Source organism: Sus scrofa, chromosome 9 (assembly GCF_054392235.1).
Source record: "Sus scrofa isolate SSC_HxYL_T2T_F1_AM1 chromosome 9, Sscrofa_HxYL_maternal_Yorkshire_Landrace_v2.0, whole genome shotgun sequence".
Classification (NCBI taxonomy): domain Eukaryota; kingdom Metazoa; phylum Chordata; class Mammalia; order Artiodactyla; family Suidae; genus Sus; species Sus scrofa.
The window spans coordinates 83044130-83062288 of NC_139391.1; the positions used below are offsets into that span (position 1 = coordinate 83044130).

The 18159-nt window shown below is 42.9% G+C and overlaps 1 protein-coding gene across 15 annotated transcripts in view; it reads right to left on the reverse strand.

Annotated features, from left to right (window-relative positions):
• ICA1 (islet cell autoantigen 1) overlaps positions 1 to 18159 on the reverse strand; it is a 150586-nt gene that overhangs the window by 12303 nt on the left and 120124 nt on the right. For 12 of the 15 annotated variants that reach the window (XM_084977096.1, XM_021102427.2, XM_021102429.2 and 9 more), the window contains 5 exons: positions 16827 to 16924; positions 14549 to 14601; positions 13138 to 13200; positions 12994 to 13026; positions 2103 to 2372 (listed from right to left, as the gene is read on the reverse strand). In XM_084977096.1, coding sequence (XP_084833222.1) covers positions 2103 to 2372; positions 12994 to 13026; positions 13138 to 13200; positions 14549 to 14601; positions 16827 to 16924 — 517 coding nt within the window. Of the gene's footprint in view, positions 1 to 1710; positions 2373 to 12993; positions 13027 to 13137; positions 13201 to 14548; positions 14602 to 16826; positions 16925 to 18159 lie in introns of all 15 variants that reach the window. The other 3 variants (XR_014815863.1, XR_014815864.1, XR_014815862.1) reach the window with 1 other exon arrangement.

Sequence of the window (18159 nt, forward strand, 5' to 3'; positions counted from 1 at the left end):
AAGCCCCAGGGCCTGGCACCTAAAAATTTGTGGGCTGATGAGAAACTTGCTCTAGTGCTACTAAGGTGGCAACCTCCAGTGAGAATCTGTTTGCCTGAGAAATGAATGGACTCCCTTTGAAGTACCTCTTTCTCTTTCCATAGTGAGAGTCTGCATCTCTCCTTTTCAGAATGCCTCCCTCTGCAGACCCAAGTGTGATGTGTGCCTTTCTCCTGGCCATGGGGCAAGGCTGAAGCACAAAGCCCACTGCCCCTGCTCTTGTCCTAGCTCAGAGGTGGAGTTCTGAGAAAGGCGTCAGGGCCCTGGGCTGAGATCTTCTTGCTCCACTGCTCAGGAAGAGGGGCATGAAGCTCTGGCTTTTCAGTGTCAGCCTGGGGCCCTCACAAGAGAGTGACACTCAGCCACCCCAGCTGAGTGGCAGCAGGGGCCCTGGTATCTCCAAAGCTGGGGCTGATGGGGCTTCAGCCTATAACACAGCTGGAGAATTGCCAGCAGCCCGGAGCTCCAGTCTCTGCCTCCAGCCTCTCCCACGCCTTGTTAGCGCCTCCACCACAGGTGAAACCAAGTCTTTGGCAGCATTGCTCACATGGGGTTCTAGCAAAGAGGTGGTGAAACTTGGGGTGAAACTTGGGGCGGAGAAGTCAGTTTGGACTGTATTTATCCCTCCTACCTCTAGCTCTATTACTGAGAATAAACCAGTGGGCTGCAAAGTAAGACTCAAAGAGAAAGATGAAAGGAATCATGCATTCATCAAAAAGAGGGAAGACTTTTCCTTTGACCTTACCCACCAACTCTTGCTGTGTCTGTAATCTCATCTCCAGAGAAAGACCTGAGTTTTTTTTTGGTTAATAGCCCATAATTACTTAATCATTCCAGCTCTGCCGTTTGTTCTCAGCTTTAAGTACCAGATAAACACATTGTTTACTAAGGAGATAGCCTAAATTTATGGAAAAACCAGAGCAATTTGAGAATTTCTTAAGAGTAATTCTGGTCTTAAAATTAAAGCAACATGAAAGGAGAGGAAAAAAACTGTTGAAACACTTAGAAAATAGTTTCCTTCCCAAGGTCTGTCTGTTTAGAAACTCAAATTTTTAAATTTCAACCTGAGTGGTAGTTTTTGCGCTCTAAATCAGTGCACTCCCCATGTCAGCAATTCTTAACCAGCACGTGGGCTGCTGGCAAGCTTCGGCGTACCTGGAACCTGAGGTAAAAGGTTGCCAATCACTTTTGATCAGTGTGGAAACTCTATTTTTGCTGTGGCTAGGCTTAGGGGGACTGTGGGACCATGAGTTTTGGCAGAGCAGGGACAGCTGAGCTGAGGGCATACCAAGGTAACGGTGGGCCAGGATGAGGAGGGGAAAGCACCCAGAAAGCTCCATGTCTATGGGAACGTGGAGAATATTGCCTCAGGAGTATACAGGAGAAATCAGCTAGGGTGAAGGATAAGCCCACAGGCCATGGCCATCAAGGCAGTCTGATCCCTCAGTGTGCCACGAAAAAATCTAAAAGCAAAGTAAGACAATAAGGTTGAAGAGTTCCTGTCGTGGCTTAGCAGTAATGAACCTGACTAGTATCCATGAGGATTTGGGTTTGATCTCTGGCCTTGCTCAGTGGGTTAAGGATCCAGCATTGCTGTGAGCTGTGGTGTATGTTGCAGACGTGGCTCAGATTCCCACATTGCTATGGCTGTGGCGTAGGCTGGCAGCTAGCCTAGGATTCGACCCCTCGCCTAGGAACTTCATATATGCCCATGGGTATGGCCTTAAAAAGACAAAAAAAAAAAAAAAAAAAAAAAAAAGGGTGGAGAACCACCACTCTAGCCTTCGATTAACAGGAAATATTAACATGGGGAGAAAATTATGAAAGGGAGTAAGTTTGAAACCCCTGACACACAACTTAAAGCTGGAATGTAATTCTGAGATTTCAGCTAAAGAGTCACTGGATTTAAAAAAAATACAATAAATCCCCAAACAACCAAAAAATACTGGATATAAAATAAAAATCAGAAAACACACACCTGAAGACAAAGAAAAACAGGCCTTTGGGTTAAAAAGAAGAAGAAACACACACAAAACGCTCATTCCAATCCTTGTAGTACATACCTTGCAGTGAGGCCTGTAAGTCTTTCATATTTTGATCTAAAAGCTGTGAAGGAAGGAATCCTGAACCTGTCTGGGGCTTGGGGTCTGGCTCTCCTGGGGCCACAGTAGGCGCTGCCTCCTTCAGCCGACCATCTCCAAACACAGCAGCCCACTCTTGGCTGAACTCGCCCTCTTCCAGGGAGGATGCATTGAAGATTTCACTCAGCAGCAGCAGGTCATCTTTGTCAGCACCTTCAGGTTCCGGGGTCCCTGCCATTGGGCCCAGGCAAGCTGATCGAAGTAACAGAGCACAAAACACATCAGCACAAAGGGCCCAGGCTCCAGAGAATAAATGTAGTAGGGACTGGGATGGAACAGACAGATGGGTGATGGCTATGTATTTTTTTAAGTTAATGAAAATATAAATATAAATTAACTCCATTATAGCCTCTCAAAGAATCTCAGAATTGAATTCCAGTCCCACTGAAACTGAGCAAGACCCTTGTGAGGCTTTACTGGCGACAGATGTCCCCCCCCCCACATCCCCTGCCTCTTATTTCTAAAAAAGCTTTAGCTTCCTAGGTCTTCCCGGAGTTCCAAAGGGCAAATTTAATCAGAGAAGGAAAAAAATACAAAAATGAAGGAAAACAGTCCAACAAGACAAAATAATAATTGCTTACCCATAAAACAAAGTCAAGGACTTTTAGTTTCTCCTCAAGGGCTATAGATAAAATCCTGAGCCATATCCTCAAGCTGTTTTGCAGACATGAAAAACCCCCACCAGGTGAAGGAAGTTAACTGCAAGGTGACCAGCAGCACATAGCTGAGGTGTAACTAGAAGGCTGGTGATGGAGATTCCCAAAACATCACTCCCGTTAACTCACCACCAACCAACCGGAGAACTGTGTATGAGCTAATCAGTTGCCCTGTGACCCACACCCCTAACCTTACCTTTAAAAGCCTGTACCTAAAAGCTATCAGAGAGTCTGTATCTTTTGAGCATGAGCTGCCTGTCGTCCTTGTGTGGCCCTTTTCTTCACCACATCCCGACATCAGTAAATTGGCTTTGCTGCAAGTCGGGTGAGTAGAACCTAGTTTAGTTTGGTAACACTACTCTCACTTCTTCCCATTCCTTCAAAGCATGTCCAGTTTCTGACCATCGTTAGAACTGCATTGAAACAGTTTTCACAAAATTCAAGGGTTTTGGTTTCTTCTTACTATAAAAGCAAATTTACCACCGATACATTTCTCAGATAGGAAACAAAGCCAGGATTGATGGTGTGTTGGAGCACTTCATTCCTTGTTTGTATAGCCTCCTGAATCTTCCCACACATGCCCTAAACCCACAATTAATGCACCATGTGGCAGCCTGCTGGCCATCCACGATAAGGAGGAGAGCCTCACTGTGCCAGACTGGCTCAGGGCAGCAGGGATGCAGAGGTGTCAGGAAGACTAACAATGACGTGGAAAGACATCCTTGCTTTCTGTCTCCTTCAATGCAACACAGCTACATGAATCAAAGGAAAGGTGGGTCTGGTTTGCCTGAGGGCAGCAGTGAAAGAATGATGGGAAAACAGGGTAAATCACAGAACCACAAGAGGATGGGTTCACCTGCCAAAGACACAGCGCTGGAGGGCTGGAGTGAGCACCAGACCAGAGGGGAGCCCCTGGACCATACTTTACTTGCTGTGTGACTTTAGTAAGACCCTTAGCACCTCTGGGCCTCTGTATTTTCACCTATAAAATTATAATATTATTGATGCCCACTTTGGAATATCCTTAGGAAGACCAAAAGAAATATACCTGGAGTTCCCATTGTGGCACAGCAGAAATAAATCTGACTAGCATCTACGCAGGTTCAGTCCCTGGCCTTGCTCAGTGGGTTGGGTATCCGGCATTGCCATGAGCTGTGGTCTAGGTGGCAGACATGGCTGGAATCCCACGTTGTTGTGGCTGTGGTGTAGGCTGGTAGCTGTAGCCCTGATTGGACCCCTAGCTGGGGGCTTCCATATGCCGTGGGTGTGGCCCTAAAAAAAAAAAAAAGGAGAGAAAGAAAAGAAATATACCTTAAACCTCAATGCCTGTCCAGAAGGAAGATGTTAAAGAAGAGATTCATTTTTACAACAAGGGCACTGACAAAGTACTAAAGAGTGAATACAATATAGAATGGAGGCATTACTATCAGAAATTCTACAATCTTTCAGTGAGTTTTCCATATATTTTGAAAACCAAGACCTAATAGTTTTAGTACCTGTGGCTTTGCTGTGGTATCTAACTGTCACTTGGAAATTGCAAACATTTGTGTCATAAGTCATGAAGAGAAGGGACAGTCATGAGTACAGCTTCTCTGAGCTAGATTGCAATGCTGATACTGTCCTATTAACCGACATTAACAGGTTTCCCTCAGATATATGAGATAATAAAACAAAGCCTTCATTTATGAATTAAATAAAGCTTATTTCTCTTGGCTTTACTGGATCTATTTTCAACCACACTTTGTAGAAAGATCTATCGATCTAGGGGACTTTTGATGTGCTGAGCAGATTGGCACTATACCAGCTAGGAGAGGAGCTAGTCATATTGCTGTGGTGTAAAAATAGTGGCAAAATATCACTTTAATTGGACAACTGTCTAATTTCAGCATTATTCTTGTTTATGTTATCACAGAGATTTACACCAAGATATAGCCTGTAGGTGTGGTGGAGAGAAGATGGGGGAAATGGCATCTTATTAAACAGGCTTCTGAGAAGGCTCTGTAGTAACAGGGTAGCACAGGAAGCACCTAGGCCTGTGCGTGGTGGGAAAGGCAGGTCAGGAGGGGTGAGGAGCTGGCCCCTGTGATGAAGGAAGGCTCCTGGTTATGACAGCATGTGCCCATCAACGTGCAGCTGGGCATCCTTCATCCCTCTCTCTCAGTCTCTCTTGACATCACCCTTTTTACACATCTTAACTTCACACATCTCTGTCACTTCCTACTTTCAGTTGTGACCAGAGTGCCCAGAGCTTTTCTCGTGGTTTATTACTTTCTGGCCTGACTGAAACCAGATGATTGCTGAATCAAACCTGTTTTGCTGGAAGCAATCCAAGGCGATGGAGAGACCCTAGAAGAAGAGACTTGAAACCAGCACAGGAAATTATGTGTGTTCCTCCTGAGGTCACCTTTCAGCCCTCCGTGGAGTCAAACCCTGGGAGAGCCTTTGCTGCTCTCACCTGGATGTCAACCCAGGGAAGAGCAGGACGAACATTAGCAATAACAAACAGTAAACTGTGAGAGTCTTTCTAAAATAACCACAGACTGGAAGAGCTCAATCTTTCTGTCTGCTGTTCAGATTGGGGGTGACGCTATTTAGAGAAGACCTCTGTGGGTGTCGCTCACTTAGCATTCCTTTCCTCCTCCTCTTAAGCTTCCTTTTGGGGAGACACCAGGTGCACTAGGGACTTAGGCTGGCCTGAGTCCTTTATTTCTCAGGCCATGGTGACCGTCTCAGAGATGGGGACATGCCAGGGGCTTCTCTGAGATTAGTATACAGAAACCAGAAGGAAGAGGGCTCTCGTTCTTTGGGACTCTGAGTTCTAAAGATGTAGATTTGAGGCTCCCAGTGATGATGGAGCCAAAAAGAGAGGGAACCAGCTTTAAGAGTTGGAAAGAGAATCCTGACCACACTGTTTAAGCCCCTGGATCCAGCCATGCTTGAAGCCAATCCACCTCTGAGTATCCTCAATTACACGGACCTGTATCCATACATTCTTTTTTTTTTTTTTTTTTTTTTTTTAATTAGGGCTGTACCTGAGGCATATGGAGGTTCCCAGGCTAGGGGTTGAATCAGAACTGTAGCTGTCGGTCTACACCACAGCCACAGCACCGCAGGATCTGAGCCGAGTATGTGACCTATATGACAGCTCACGGCAACATCGGATCCTTAACCCACTATGCAAGGCTGGGGATTGAACCTGCATCCTCAGAGATGCCAGTCAGATTCATTACCCGCTTAGCCACGACGGGAACTCCCATACATTTTTTATTTTCTTTTAATTTTAATGCTAAACTATTTAGAGAAAATAAATTTCAGCTTCCATTACTGCTAACCCAAAGATTCCTGATTAATACTCTATCGTATCAAACTCAGATTTAGTGACTGAAATGAGAAAAGGACCCCAGGGTGAGGTTGATATTTTCAAGATCCATCCCTGAATTCAATAGTCTGGGGTCTGACATTGAATGTGGCCTATTTCTGGGTGTCCTAGTTATTTAATAGTTAAAGCACTATGGACATTTTCTCTTTCAAGAAAACTTGTTACTTAGCTAAAAGCAAAGAAACTGGCACAGACTTGAATCAGAAAATGGAAACCTCCCAACTACTGCCTTGATAATTAAGAACCTTGAAATTACCATACATAACTTGTAAGGAAAAACTTAATGACAAGTAGAAAAAGAGAGGTTTGGGTCTGTACCCAGACAAGTCAAGACTTGAAAAATCACACTACTCAGTTGGATCTTAAGAATCACACTATCATTTTCTTTGGAAATGATTTACCTCCACTGTGAGAAAATGGGGACACACACAGACCCACCATAAGCTCTCTGAGAAAAGGCTGGTGAGGGCTCCTACCCATGTGAGAGTCAGAGCTTCTACCTGTGTAGACCAGCTCAGATCACTCCAGGGTTATGGAGCCCCCATACTGCCTTTGTTTTGAAAAGTAAACAAAGGTGGTGGAGATCACAGGTGCCAAGTCCACACATACTGCTTCGACCCCCTTTCACACTCTTTCTGGCTCTCTGGGCTCCATGTTTGCTTTCCTATCAGAGAACCCAACCACTAATGTTTCCCAACCACCAATGTTCAAAAATGAAGGCCAGCAGACATGACACTCCAATTCTCACCTCTTAGCCTTGAACTCTCTGACATGCATTCCCCTTTTTTCCCCTAAGATGAATCCTCCCTGTGCTGGGGGGAGCCTGCTCTGCTCCCAACCCTATTCAGCTTCATTATCTGTAAACTTTCATTCTCTGAGGTTTCTTCCTGACCTCAGGTATATGCTCAACCCAACAACGGTCAATCATCACCTGAGATTGCTGGCTCCCCCCAACTCCCTGACAAGCTACTCTTCTAGTTTCTTCTTCTACAGCCACACACTCTATTCTGTCACCACTCTTTTTGGGGCTGCTGACAATCAAGTTCTTGCCGCTACCCAACATGAAAGTAGCCCTCTTGAAGTTAATGGTGAGGAGGATTCCAACCCCCTTTTCTCAGGCTTCAACCTTATATAGCACTTTGCACTACTGCCCACTTTGGGAATGCTATCATGTTCTGGGAGTGCCCTTGAAGTGACTCTCTAGGATGTCCTCCTATCGCCTTGACAATACTTTTCCTGCTGCCTCTTCCTACTCTGGTTGCCCCTAGATTTCCTCCTAAGCCATCACCACTCTATTCCCTACTGTTTTTACATAGAAGATCATACTGGTTCTCATGGTTCCAGTGTTGCTTGGGAACACTCAAATCTTCATCTCCACTTCCAAATTCTTTCTTGAACTCTAATGACAAATTCCTGACTGGGGCCCCTTTGGGGAGTTTGTTGGTGCTCCAACATGGGCGCACACATGCACAGGTGCACACACATGCACTTACACATGCAGCATACCTTTGCTGAGTTCAGCTGTGAGGTTATTACATTCTTCTTCAAATATCTTCACTGGCCCCCTCTGACTCCTGAGTGAAGTAACACTCCTTACAGTGGGTTAGGAACCTCTACAGTCAAGCTCTATAGCAGTCCTTCAGACACTCACCAACACTGCCTTCAGGGAAGTCTATGATTTGGCAAAACTCCTCTGCTTGCCATTCCTCAAACATGCTTTCCTGCCTGCCCAGCTGGGAACTGCTGTTTTCTCCCAGTGATGTGCCCAACGAAAAGAGTCATATGCACCAGAAAGGGATCTTATAAATCAACTCCTCTAACTCATTTTACAAATGAGAAAGACACCCAGGCCAGGGGATGGGACCTGAAGGTCCCAGAATTTATTGGTTACAGATTATCTGGCCGGGGACCCCTGGCTCACAGGTCAAGATGTTTCCTCTGGGCAGCACACTGGTCTCACTTCAGAGCTAATCTCATCTATAAATGAATATGTTTTCATAAAGTGGGGAGGATTTCTCAGGCAGGAAAAGCTCTCAGCTGCAGGCACCACGGCAGAATGGGCAAGAAGGCAGACCCACGCAGCATGTTTGCCCTGCCCTGCCCAAGGGTTCAAAAAGAAAAACCCTTTGCCTCTGGGACAACATCCTTTGAGAAAATGGATTCTGACCCAATGACTTTTCAGTGAGTGAAAATGGACATTCAGAGGCAGCTCTCAAGTTAAGACAGAGTGTGGGTGAGAGAAAGCTCATGTGGGAAACTAGGGACAGCCCACTCCAGTGATATTTTTGAAATCACACCAAATTTCATGACCTCAGCAGAAATTAGGAACACAGAAGATGGAAACATAACTACATGGGCCCAAAATGAGAGCACAGGAAAACAAAGAGATAAATGTCACAGAGGCTCCCTTCATCTGTGTGTGAAACAGGAAGACTCTGGTTTGCTCCCTGGTCCCCCACTCTCAACATTATGACTAATTGTAAAGGCCACACACTCGAAACACACACAAAAAACCCCAAACACCAGCACTATCCTCCTATCACCCGAGAGACAGCATGGGGGGAAAGATGGGTAGGAAACCACCCTACAAAACTGTCTAACAAGAAAAACAGTCTTTATCATGAAAGGCTCTGGTAACAAATTGTACTTGTTTGGAATTCAAGAATTCTGTTTCTAAAAACTCCCTTCTGATGAAAAAAGACACAGATAATAATAGCAGATGGAAGTAAATACACTTTACTCACTCTCTGGGACACCCCCACATCCATATGCACACACTCATGCCAAACAACAAAAATGAAACCAAAAAATCCCTCCCCCATCAGAGAAAAACAAACAGACAAACACACAAACAACCAGAGAATGATAGACCCTCAGTAAGCACTCAAAAAATACTTCTCAATGAGCCCCAAGCCTGCTCCTCTACTTCAGCATTAGAGCTTAATGAGTAAACTACTAGAAAACTTGACACCTGAACTAAGGGTCAATCAACATAGAACACTATAGACAACAAGGTGATCAGGTAAGAACAGTATTTGGTTTTAAAAGGGCACCATTATCTTATGAAAGGAACAGGGCCGGCATTTTTCTCCCCAGGACACTGAGGGAGACTGGGAGAAAGGAAAGTTCAGGAGACAAGATCACCAGCTCAGTATCTGCCACACTGCCTGTGAGGAAGCAATCAGAGCCCTAGTCAGCTATAGATGGGTAAGTGCAGGAGACAGTTCTGATCGACTGGGCAGGACCTGGGTGCAGGGAGGAAAACGTGTATTGTTGCTTTGGGCTAAAGGTCTTCGCCCAGTCCTATGGCAGCTAAGGAGTGAGCTTCTCAGACATTCTGATATTTGGCCAGAATTTGGAGTTTCAAGTCTGGAAGCAGAAACCAGAGAAGCAACCTAAGACAAACATTTTAATTGTAATATGGACAATGAAAACATTTTAAAATTAGTTCAGTTAGGCATGTCCTAGAGAGGAATCTTTTGGGTAAAGCCACGCTAGGAGCTTTAGGTGAACTGAATTCCCAGAACTCTCTCCTGCTTTCTATCACCACTTTCTGTGCACTTATCGGATCATTATTTTTCTTGGGGCAACTTGGAGAAACTCAAGACTTTTACATGTTATAAGTGGTGAATCGAAGCCAGGATTATCACATGTGGTCACAAGGTGATTTCGGAGCCACCTTCAAGTATCTCAAATTGTCACTCAGTTTCTTTTTCACTTAAAACGTTTATATAAGCCAGCCAAATATTGGCTTTCCATTACATTATTTAGTAAGAGAAAACACATTTCATTAGGACACTGAGTAGGAGTGATTTTCTGAACCCAAAGTTTCCGAGAATTGCATCCTTGCTGTTGTCACAAGAGGTCTGCTCTCTGATAACATTGTGCCAGGGCTTAGCCACAACGTGCCCAACAGAATCACCACGGGAGCAAACTGGTCCCCAAGCAGCAGGGTGCTAGAGCTTACAGCCCCCCAAGTCCTAGAAAGTCAGCCATCCCTGGATTAAGCTCTTTTTATTTCTTGATTGTTTAATGTCTTGCATATTATAATCAGTGTTTTAATTCAGGATTTGGGCCTTCAGGCGGTTTTCCGTAAGGCACACATTTGGAAGTCAACTAATTATAAGTGTTTTTTTCTTCAGTCACTGCAAGTTCTCTGTGCAGAGAGAATATATTTGTACTCATGGCCATGTTAATTTTTAAGCTGCTGCCGCCCTAGAGGCTGCCGAGGCAGAAGAGGCAGATACTGGGAAAGCATGGCTCATGATTCAGGGAGGGCTTTGTGGGTTGGCAGTGATAAAGGGAACAGAGAAATTCTGTGACATTGCATTTAACTGAGAAAACATGTACTCTGCTTGAGATTGAGTACACATTTTGAGGAAGAGCAGATTCATCTCTTTATCTTTAGAATCAAACTGAGAGCTCAAAAAAATAAAAGATATGAATTGCTATTCCATGAAACAGAGATTGAAACTATCAACCAATGAGGTGTGGAAGTTGTTTTAAATAACCGGAAAGATAATCTTATTCTAGTGTATCTTGGCACATGTGTTGGAAGAAGCACATGAAAGTAAGCTTGCGTCTTGGGCAATAGCATTTCTGACTTAATACTGTGAAGAAATGCATAGCTACTGGGTTAGTGTTGTACCATTAAAAATTCAAAACCAAGAAATATTTTTTTGTAAAAAGGGGCTAAGCATGAGACTGTAGATTCAAATTTGCTTGTGTCTATATAAAGAAATCCTGGAGGGATGCACTAGGGGAAGGGAGCCTTAGAATTGTGGTGGGGGGGACAGCAATGGGAATGAAAGGTTTGGGTTTTATTCTTTACTATATACATTTTAAATATCACTTGGTTTTTGGTACTAATGTGAATATGCCACCTAGTCAAAAATTAGGTTTATTAAAAAAATTAAAGAGATAATGAAAGTAAGGAGAAACCTATATAAACAAGAAGTGGAGAATAGACGAAATAATCTTCATATCAAAAGAAGTTGAAGCTTATGTACGATTATAAATAATTTGTGGAATGTTAAGATTTGCTAAAGCTTAGCAAGGTGCTAAGTATCTATTGTTATATTATTTTCTCTATCTCACCTTTGCAAGACTGAAATGTTTTTCTCTCCCAAAATATAATTTGTTAAAAAACATGTTGATTTCATCAAAATAGTCTATCCTTAAGCAAAGAGAGAAACATTTTTATGAAAATATAGGCCATGGAAATCTTTTTTTTTTTTTTTTTTTTTTTGTCTTTTTGCTATTTCTTGGGCTGCTCCCACAGCATATGGAGGTTCCCAGGCTAGGGGTCGAATCGGAGCTGTAGCCACCAGCCTACGCCAGAGCCACAGCAACGTGGGATCCGAGCCGAGTCTGCAACCTACACCACAGCTCACGGCAACGCCGGATCCTTAACCCACTGAGCAAGGCCAGGGACCGAACCCGCAACCTCATGGTTCCTAGTCGGATTCGTTAACCACTGCGCCACGACGGGAACTCCAGGCCATGGAAATCTACATTACTTATTTGCTTTTTTACTTTCACAACCTAGTATGATTTCAATATTTACAAATAAGTAGTCTTTCTGATAAAACACACATGGACGTTCATGAAATATTGCACAGTATGTTGTCTGAAATGGGAAATTAATAAGAAAAGTAGGTTTCTGTCCTTGTTTATATTCCTTAGCCTGGTATTTTTTTTTTTTTTTTAGCCCTGGAAATGATGCTAGAGGTATGTTGCCTTTCCAGTTTTGAAAAAACTTTCATCAATGGTCTCTGTTTTACAGACTTTGTTTCTTTCACACTTTGGGAACTCAATCCAAATCAAGCAAAGACTGAGCAGAGAAAATCGTCGACCCTCGTTAACTGGGCCCATCAGGATGATCTTGGTCCATTTCTAGTCCCATAAGACCAGGGCAGACTGTATGCCAGCTACCCAGGGCAATGGGTGCTCTAGAGTTTGGCTGAGAATCTCAGGGGCTGTCTGGACTCCTGGTCAGTCACTAAAAGGAAACCTGTGGTAGGATGGAGAGCCAAGGGTACAACCAAGCAGAACACATTCGCTTCCTGGGGATCACTTAAGACTATGCATGTCTCATCCACACCCACAGTCCTGAACTCTATTGTGCAGGGTTATTTAGTAAATGATTTTAGGTCTGGTGAATGTGAGTGTGGGACTAGCCAGGGAAACTCTCCCTCTGCATGTAACTGAGGTTCAATGGAGACAAGCACAGCACACCAGCAGGGCAACATTTCCATTTCTACATCTCATCTCCTCACCACCTGGAGAGTGTCCCTGTGTCAGAGACGGTGAAAGATCCTTTGCATATTGTCTCCAGTCCTGACAATAACCCAACAAAATTGTTGCTACTGATTCCAACTGACAAACAAGTGAGGCTAAAAGAGTTTAAGTATGAGCAAGTTATTTAAGGCCACGCAGATCATTTATAGGAAAAGCACATTCAAATCCAGTTCTGCCTGATTCTGAAAGCCATGGTTTTTTCTACTCCAGCATACACTCTCTGACATAATGTTTAGTTTTAGTAGTTTGAACATTACGTAATTATATATAAGGTGACAGAAGGCAGAAAGATAAGATATATACTATTTGCACTTGGGCATATTTAAAGTCACTGAGCAAGACAAATGGCAATCACCTAAAAACAATTGTTCAAGAATGCAAAGCTATTAAAAAAATCGAAATTACATTTGCCTGCCTATAAAAACAGTATTTAAAATATTAAACAAATGACAACCCCAAAGAAATGTGTGACTCTTACCACCTTCCTCGGGTTTCATGTCTAATAGTTCTTCTGTAGATTCATTAGCAAAGGGGAAAGAAAAGAAAATTATGTCAGTTTCATTTTGTAAGGCGTTTGAGTCAAATTACTAAAATTTGAGCTGTTTTCTTTAATCTAGATTACCTGAGCATACACCATGTGTAGAGCTTTTGTCCAAAGCGGATAAAACACTTTTTCCATCTTCAGCTGTAAATATAACACATGCATTGGGTTATCACCAATTCACAATGGTGTTTGCATTTGTATCCTAACTCAGTGTAAGGTGAACACACAGCTTCAGGAAGATGTGCTATCTACAAAGCTCACTCATGGGGAAGCAGGGGTCCATGGGTTACATTTCACTCAAGCTGATGGCTCTCAATGAACACTGAGTGAACAACCCTGAATCCTTGCTTTTTTGGTAGAAAACTATTCAACACTGATAATAATTCTCCTTCTGTGGGCAAATGCATGACTTAAGTACTTGACGTCATGTCACTTGATGGAGCTAATGAACCTTGGCCACATGGACCTAGCTAAAATTAAAGGGCAGATGCAAGTGAAAGAAGCCAAACCTGTAAAGGTTATGTACAGCATAATTCTAACTATATTACATTTTGGAAAAATGCATGTCACCTATAAAACTTTTCCTGCATCTCCAAAGATGTGAGTCCTATGGAAAGGGTCAGCTTTCCACCCCATGAATCCCATCACATTCGTCTCCTTAGAATAAGAACTGTCAATGATCTTTTGTTCCTACTACCTTCCCTTTGTTGCAAGAACTCATATATCCTAGTTTCCCCCTCACCTCCTTGGAGTGGTTTCTCAGCGCTACCTGAGCTACGTGAGATGCTGTCTCCTGGGCAGGAGTCCTAATTTCACCCCAAATAAAACTTAACTCTCAAAACAAAACAAAAGAACCACCAATGAAAGAACCAGCAGTGATGGCAGGAGGCAGGAAAAGCTGGTAAACCCTTCATGGCACACTGAGTGGTCCACCAAGGCTCTGATCCCTTTTCTGACCACACAAGGGTCAGCGAGTGGTCCGAGGGATATGGTGTCACTCATGACAGAGGAGCACCAGGAACCACCTGGAAGAGCATGCTCCGAGCTCTCCCATCCATTCACAGCAATGGCTAACACCCACCCCACAAAATCAATCTCCCACAATGTCATCACATGATCCCATCACAACCATCTCTGCAGCCCAAATGGCAGTTACAACCAGTAATGGTAACAGCAGAGGTGTCATCATCTGTTGTAAAGGAAATATCTCTGTTGAGTTCCAACTGTGATGTTACTTTGACGGGGCTATTGCTGAAATGATGAATAATGCTATTTTCTGGTCTAAAATACACAACCTCTCTAGATAACACGACAGGGTCAACAGGACTGATATTTGAAAATGTAAAACTGAAACAAGAGGAAGCCAATTAGCATAGAAGTTTCTCAACTGGAGAAAAAAAGCCTCGGGGGAGTCTGCCAAAAAAGAAAATGAGATGTCTGTTGTGCAGTAGTATTTCAGAAGCAATTATGAATAAAAATCAAAACTTACTCTTAAAACTAGAGGATTCCTTGTGCTGGTTTTCATCCTCTAATGAAATTAACCTTAAAATTAAAAAACAAAGTTTAGCCATGTTCTGAAAAGGTTATGATTGAGCCACGTTTCTGTACAATATCTATTACTATACTTACATGTGAAATATGAACATATAGTCATTTACACACTATACATTTTTGGAAGAGGAAGGAAATTTGCTGGCTTTCTCCTGTCCCTGTCCTAAGGCTGGTCAAGAGTATCTTAACATCTGAAGTTGGTTTCATGGTAAGGCACATATCCTATAAATATCTAGGTGGGTAGTTAGGCATAACAAAGACAGTTACTTATAGTTATCACATTAAAAAGCAGAGTTAAAAAGCTGATGGAGAAGCAGGTATTCATTCTGATTCCTGGAGTTATAGGAGGGGACACCTCAGGAAGTTAGCTAACTTCTCTAGGGCTGAAAGCAGGCTCACGCTCAAGTCCAGAATTCTATTGCCTCCTGGACTTTTACTATTCCTGGGTAAGATCACGGCAGAGAGATATCCACACTCTGAGACCAAGCGGGTGCCTCTGAGCCTCCCTCCTAACACAGTGGCTCACTTTACCTGCTATTTCTGAACACAAGTCATATTATATTTTCAGTGGCATTTAAAATAGTTACTGGGTTATAATCTTTGAACTTTAAAAAAAGGAAGTACTAAAATAACAAAGAAATAGGAAATTAAAACTAATCAAGACAATCTTGGGTGGTTCCTCTCTAAGTAAAAACTAATGCTTTATTTATTTATTTTTGTGTCTTTAGGGCTGCACCTGTGGCACATGTAAGTTCCCAGGCTAGCAGTCGAATTGGAGCTGCAGCTGCCAGCCTATGCCATAGCCACAGCAACGCAGGAGCCGAGCCACGTCTGCAACCTGCACCACAGCTCACAGCAATGTTGGATCCTCAACCCACTGATCGAGGCCAGGGATGGAACCTGTACCCTCATGGATACTAGTCAGGTTTGTTACTGCTGAGCCACAATGGGAACTCCTAATGTTTTATTTTGATTGCATGAACATATAAGGGTGAAAAGAAGGCACCAGAACTCACTCCATGAGCCCTGCCTCTCACGACATCAGAGGCTGCAGGCAGTCTTCTAACCTCTCTGAGTCTTGCTTCTATCATTTACATAATGGGGAAATATGAACATTAATACAGTATGGTTATCATGAGAAGAAGTCGAGTTAATATGAATAAAGCACATAGTAGGCACTCACTAAATGGTAGCTAGCATCACCATTACTACCAGGAACAGGTTAAACTGCTTCCTCCTAAAACAGTCCATTGTACCAGATTCAGATCACATTCTCAGGTTGTTCCTACAATGAAAAATTGCCTTCGTTCTGCACTAAAATTGTTTTGTCTAGTATTTGCTTTAAAATTAAAGAGGACTACCACGGGCAATGACTATTTCTGTCAGATGAAAAAGCTATATTCAAAAATTTATTTAGAAACACAGTAAAAATAGAGGGCTGTTTTGCCACAGGACTGTCATCTAAACTTTCTGTGTGTGGGGAAAATGAAGAGAAAAGGGAGAGGTAAGTCCATCTACTCTGCTTTCCTAGGTCGGCTAGTTCAAGACTAACCCCGTTTCCACTGGCTATGACATCTCAACAGAAGAAGACATAGGTTCACATTTAAACCTCTTCCTCAATGTAGGAGACTAGGAATCATGCACCATATAGGCTGAAAAGTTCCTCTCGGTATTTAACATGACTGGCAGCGCCTTCTCTGTAAAGAGGCAAGAAATGAAGATGGAGGAGTTACTTCCTGCACCCGAAGAGGAGAAAAGAGGAGTAGAAAACAAAATGTCCAACCCAACACTTGTGTTTGACAACACCTGAGTACTGTGTGTGTTGTGAGGCAATGTCATAGGTTATTTCCCTCTGTGAGAGAAAAGCTGGGGGTTTCCTATCTAGGACAGGATCTTGTAACCGATGGTGACAAAAGGAACAGATGGGGTCCAGAAATCCAAGTGAGCAGAAAGCTGGGGCTGAGGTCAGGGAGCACTGGGGACCTTTGCCCTTTCTTGCCCCCGTCAACTCCTCACAAGTTGCCCCTCTAAGCTAACAGGGATAAGTGAGCCCAGGCTTAGCAGGAATTTGGCTTCAATTTTTGTATGTTTCCTCTGAGAAGGGAGGAAGGAGAGCAATCTGATGCGTCTGAGACCCTGGCAGACTCGGGCAGCGAGGATGGCACTGCCCTTAGCTGTAGAGGAAAGGTTTGCCAAGAGAAGAAGCTGAGACTTACTGACTGGGCTCCTCTGCAGTGACCTCGGCACTTTCCTGCTGGGTGATCCTCTTCCTTTCTTCTTTCTCAACCAGTTTTTTCATAGGGTCTTGTAAGCTCTTGATGACAATAGTGGAAAGGAAAACAAAGAAAAAAGAAAAAGAAAGATCAACAAAAAACTTGACTGCCACTGGTCCCAGTAATCAAACTTTGAAGTAGAGGTTTAGGGAGGTAATCTTGAACCAGTCAAGCCGGCAGGAATAAAGTTTTACACGTTCTCAGATCCATCCAAGAAATACTAGCTTATAAAGGAGAGCCGTTTCGCCACTAGATTTATGTTTTCCCGTTTGTGATAAGCTATTTGAAAGAAGGCCTTTTGGCTATTGCTAACTTTATTTTCCATCTTTAACATGCAGCTAAGATAAACATTCTGTTCTGCTTGCAGCCCACACACTGACAGAGTAGAAGCTTTCTCTCCCGCAAAGATGAGACAATTTTATTTTTAATTTTGTTTGCTGTTTTGCAATCTAAAAACAGCTTATTTTGAAAAAAAACAAGAGAAAACAAAACCTTTTTTTTTTTTCAAACCCAAAATAGTGGCTTAGCATATTCTGACAAGTGAACTCCCACGAGTGGACAGAACAGGTGCATTCAAATCTTTGTAGATTAAAAATGGGTGAAAGCCTTTTTTTGGCACATAATTTCTTTGAGTTACTGTTCTTAAAGTTTATCAAAAATTTAAGGAAAGATTTAAAAAAAAAAAAAAACCAAGCCAGTGCCTAGGAACTGCACACCAGTGACAAAGTCTGAAAAAGCAAAACATTCCTGTAACAACTGAATAATGAGTTATACAAAAAGACCTCTATTTTTGGCCCTAATTATAATACCGACACAAAAGAAGTATCTCAAGATACTTGTCCTGATTATATTTTCAGAATTCTTAAAATCTAAGTCTTTATCCTTTGGGTCTTCACTGTTCTATTCCATCTCCTTCCTTTACTTTTCTAGTGCAACACACATAGAAGAGGCAATTATGTTTCATATATCAACTCTGAAGGATAAGTGATGGCTGACCAGAGGCCTGGGTGAATGTAGGCTGAAGGCCGAGTCTCAGCAGAGCGGAGCTGTGACTGATTTTGGTGTCTGCCATGGACACCAAATGGACATGGAATCATTCCTCCTGCCAGAACAATTTTCCTAAAACACCTAGGCCATCATGTTACCCTTTTTCTCAAGAACCACATAGTAATTATTTCTTCCCTTTTCTAGTCTAAACTTCTCTGACCAGTTTTAAAGAGTTTCTAAAATGTGACCCTATCCTATTCTTCCAGATGCCTTCCTAACATCCCCACTA